This window comes from Pinus tabuliformis, chromosome 9 (genome assembly GCF_031772625.1).
Source record: "Pinus tabuliformis cultivar Carrire ecotype Pingquan chromosome 9, CPIR1, whole genome shotgun sequence".
NCBI classification, from domain to species: Eukaryota; Viridiplantae; Streptophyta; class Pinopsida; order Pinales; family Pinaceae; genus Pinus; species Pinus tabuliformis.
Window position 1 is genome coordinate 1,452,681,831 of NC_142307.1, and position 4,310 is coordinate 1,452,686,140.

A 4,310-nucleotide genomic window follows, 5' to 3' on the forward strand; every position below is an offset into this window, starting at 1 on the left:
ATTATCATTTCCCCCATTAATCTTCAATAGTCTCGACTAAACCAATGTATTTCTAGGTTTTTAACAACCACCTAATGGGTGTTCAGTCCATTCCTCTTCTCGCTTTCTTTTCCTTTTTTCATAGCTCAATCCTATTCCTGATCAGTGAGCTTTTCTATCAATGCATCCAACCTACTCTTGAAGTGTTGTATTTTCATATTGAATAATATATACAAATCATGAGGTGTCAAGAGGTTAACCCATGACCACCTGAGGAAAAATACTTGGAGCTTGTTGTTCATGTTGACCCTCTTCAAAAATCTACTTTTACCTGTCTTTTCTTTGCTATATTCTACAAGCGCTTGTTGTGGTTGAGTCTCCCAATGTTGCAACTACTCTATTAAGTTTATGATTTTCTGATGTCACTCCCAAATTGTAGTGTTTTCTATTGCACAAGTTGTTTGAGGTATTTGTACTGTTGATACTGCTTGGCATCCTCTAAGTCTCAATATTTCATCCATTCATCTTCCTATTTTGATTCAACAATTTGTATTTCGACTTTCAATTTCTGTTGTTACAAACAAATAGTTTGTTTGTTGGGAAATTAGCAGTGCAAGCCCACATTTTGTATTGAAATCCTTTTCATCTCTACTTTCAATTGTTGAATTTGGATTTGTGCTATGACTAAAGATGTCTCAAGTGCACTTCATGATGAAGACTCTTCCAATTGCTTCTTCAATTGTCCAATTTCCTTACCTCAATTATTGACTTCTTCTTGTGTTGTTCTCGTTATTCAATTCTTAGCTACAACAATTCTTCAACTGTTCAATTTCACTTCCCTTATGCTACATCTTGTCTCTAACAGTGGTTCAAAAAAAGTAGGTGTACTATCCAATTGATCTTCCACATCCTTAGTTGCATCATTTAGTTTAAATATTTTCTTCTCTAGATTAGATTTCATAGTTTCAAATTGCATTGCTTCATTGTGCAATAAATTATATGGTCCTTGTGGGGTGGCAAGAGGGGGATGGATTCTCACTAATCCCTAAGGAATCATTGAATTTAGATATAATTGGGGGCTTGGATGGAAGACCAACAACCAAGCAGAAGCGTATGGCTTGTTCTGGGGCCTTACCCTGGCTCAAAAGAAGTGCATAAAAACAATACAAGTTCTAGGGGATTACATGATAATTATTAGGCATATGATCTATGCTACAAAAGCTGAAAACACTACCCCGAACCAAATCATCAAGAGATCTCAGGGATTACTTCCCTTCTTCGATTTGGTGTCCTTCTGTTATCTCAAAATCAGGCCCTGGAAGGCTGCAGACCAGGAAGACTTCAAGTAACTATTTCAAACCGACTTTAGGCTGAGGCTTAGCCTCCTCAACCTGATAGGGCTCTCTCTTGATGGGTTAATGATTTTGATTAAAGATAAGATGGCTAACTCTTGTAGAACAACTGTGAAAAATATGAATGGTGGAAACACATTAAACAGAACTATCCATTGGGCTTATGGAGTCAACAACACCTCAATATAACAATGAACTCAACCTTACATGGAAGTCAGGGAATTCAGCATTTAAACATTCAGAACATAAACTCATATGGGACCACACAGTTTATAAATGTATACAGGAAGTCAGAGCACATTCAGTGAATTCTGAGTGATTATACATCCATACCACTGTAAGAATTAAGAAAAGGACAACATCACATATTCTGAACATAAAAAATCCTTCATGAATCCTGAGAAGTAAAGTTCAGCATGTATATTACTGAAAATGAGTCTTACATAGGCCAAATACTAGCTTTTTCATAAAATTTCCAACCCCACTTACATTGCTGTTTCAGCTATATATAGAGCTCTTATTCTAACTGATCGAGATTCCTCCTCCAGCATGAGGGGAATTCGAAAACTACTTCTATTACTGACATCTGTTTTAAACTCTAACTACTTAATAAATGCAACAAAGTGTTGACTGGAGTTTTTAGAGATCTAAATCAATTAGGATTCTAACAACGTGTTATGCTAATAATAGCCTTGATTACAATGGTTCTCGTTCTTTGACATCTGCTCCCCTTTAGTTTGGCTGTAATGGATGTTCAAGGCTCCATGTTTGATCTTCAATGACACATCTTTTCCATTGCCCTGAAACATAGGAAACTACCCCTGTTTGTCGGTCCTTGGTTTGCCTCAAAATGTTCGAATCCAAAGAAGCATGCCTTTTATCTTTGATTACCCAAATAGAATAGATTGCCACGTCCATGATGTGCTGGCCACCCTTTTCCATGTACATGTGTGCTGCCAAAAACTTTTAATGCTGATTGAAAAGTCCTTCAAAATTTGGTTGACTGAACGTTAATTATGCAGCTTCAGCAGTTTAACATCAAAGTCTGACTGTCTTGAGCCTCATTTATTTTGACATATCCGTTTCAACTGTCTTGAAGCTATTCAAAATTGTTGTATGATTTCCTTAAGGAAGACTTTCCTGCTGGCTTAGCTGCATCTGCAAATCTGCCATTTGTCTTTTCATAATTTGTGATTCAAACTCTAACACCTTTGAACATGGTTTGACTGCTTTCTTGAAGTCTTTGCTTTGGGCGAGGAGTTGCATTTCCCCAATCTGGACTTACCCTTTGCCTTCGAAGTTTACTTCTGTAATCAAAAGGCTCTCTCTCATTTGGGGAAAACCATTTGGTACGCAAATATCCAAGTGTTCTGCATGGTGGAAGTGGCATTGAATCCTACTTCAATGAAAGCTTTTCAGCTTCTACCATTATTTCCAATATTTGTTCAAGTTTAGCAAGGTTGCCCACATAAACCACAGGGAGATATCTTAATAGTCCATCATACGATAGAATGGGTCTTGTAATTTCAAAATGACTCTGAAAGTCAATGTCAATGATCAGGTGTTCAGTGGCCTTGTCATCACCTTCCAGTATAACATCTATGTACTCATATTCAACCCCTGGAACTTTATCAGTTCCCTTCCACTCTGACTTACAAACTGCAGAGTTGTATCCAATAGACCTCAAATGCTTCACAATCAACTTCTTGATACAAATAGCCTTGCAAATCCCTTCCCTTGAGCAATGAAAATCAATTTTATTGGACAGAATGAGAGCTTGTATCACAGAGAGCAAATCCTTCTCGAATGGCATCACCGAAGTCTTCAGGCCCTTAATACTTTCTACAAGCTTTAAAATGTTGGTTGTGCCGGAGTCGCTGTCGCTGCTGTAACAACCGCCATCCTGCCCAGAGCTTCCATTTTCCATGAAATCTTGCACCACAGCAGCTAAATCATGCTCGCTCTCATAGCTTCCCTTATCGCCAGAACTCAGAGAATAATCTGCAGCAAGGCGCCATAGGGATTGGAGGCCGCCAGGATGAATGACAGCCTTCCTTGACCATTTCAAAGCTTCCGTAGAAACTATATTTGGGCTTTCAGAAGGGACAATGTCGTCTCTCTTATAACTACCACTATCTCGTAGTAGTTTCTCGGAACCACGATCTACCGTACCCTTTAAAGTTATGGTTTTATGTAAGCCCGCTAGCATTTCTTCATAATCTGTATCACCAGTTTCTCCCACGAAAACATGCATATTTGCTACGTCCATACCATGGGGGCCATATATTCCACTTCAAAGTTCTGCAAGCTCTTGACATGGTTTTGACTTGTTGATCCTCGCACTGCTTGACAAGTTTTTCATCACTGGAGTTATGTTTGTTAATGCATATGACAACCTGAAATTTTGTAGGGCTTGATGCACAAAATGCTCTCCTTGTATCGATTCTGGATTACTGATTGATTCTTGTTCCTGAGCTGCTATTTGCTGATTGTCATGAAAACGAAGAAACCTGTGTAGAAGTTGGTCTTGGCTTAAATGGACAATTTCATCAATTATTTCATCACGAGAACCAAAGACACAACGATCTGGTGCAAGTGATTTCACTATATTTTCCAAGTGGCATGTTTGAAACATTTCTGGAGCTTCATATGAAACATTCGAACTTGATTCATCAGCATTCACCCTGTCTCTTATATGCGCCACACATGAAGCTTCACCAGGTTGGCATAACTTGAGCTCAAACTCTGTTTCTTCACGGGATAACCATGCTAATTTGGCAGCCAATACAAAGTCTGCATCTCCATGAACGAATCTAGGCTCAGCGGCCCACTCTGTTAACCAAATTGTTGGGTTCTTGCTTTGTTGTGTTTGTGCACAAACAGCAGCTCCCCAGCATGTATTAAATGAAACAAGTGCAACAGGCATGATTGCCTCAGGATCTTTCAGTACCCGTTCTCGTTCTTCTGCTATCTTCGTAA

The 4,310-nt window shown here is 38.8% G+C and overlaps 1 protein-coding gene across 1 annotated transcript; it reads right to left on the bottom strand.

Moving 5' to 3' along the window:
• Positions 1 to 2,712: 2,712 nt before the first annotated feature.
• LOC149154059 (uncharacterized) lies at positions 2,713 to 3,600 on the bottom strand. Its single transcript, XM_089444030.1, has one exon. The coding sequence runs from the start codon at positions 3,598 to 3,600 to the stop codon at positions 2,728 to 2,730; it is 873 nt and encodes a 290-aa protein (XP_089300156.1). The 3' UTR covers positions 2,713 to 2,727.
• Between the last annotated feature and the right edge of the window lie 710 nt (positions 3,601 to 4,310).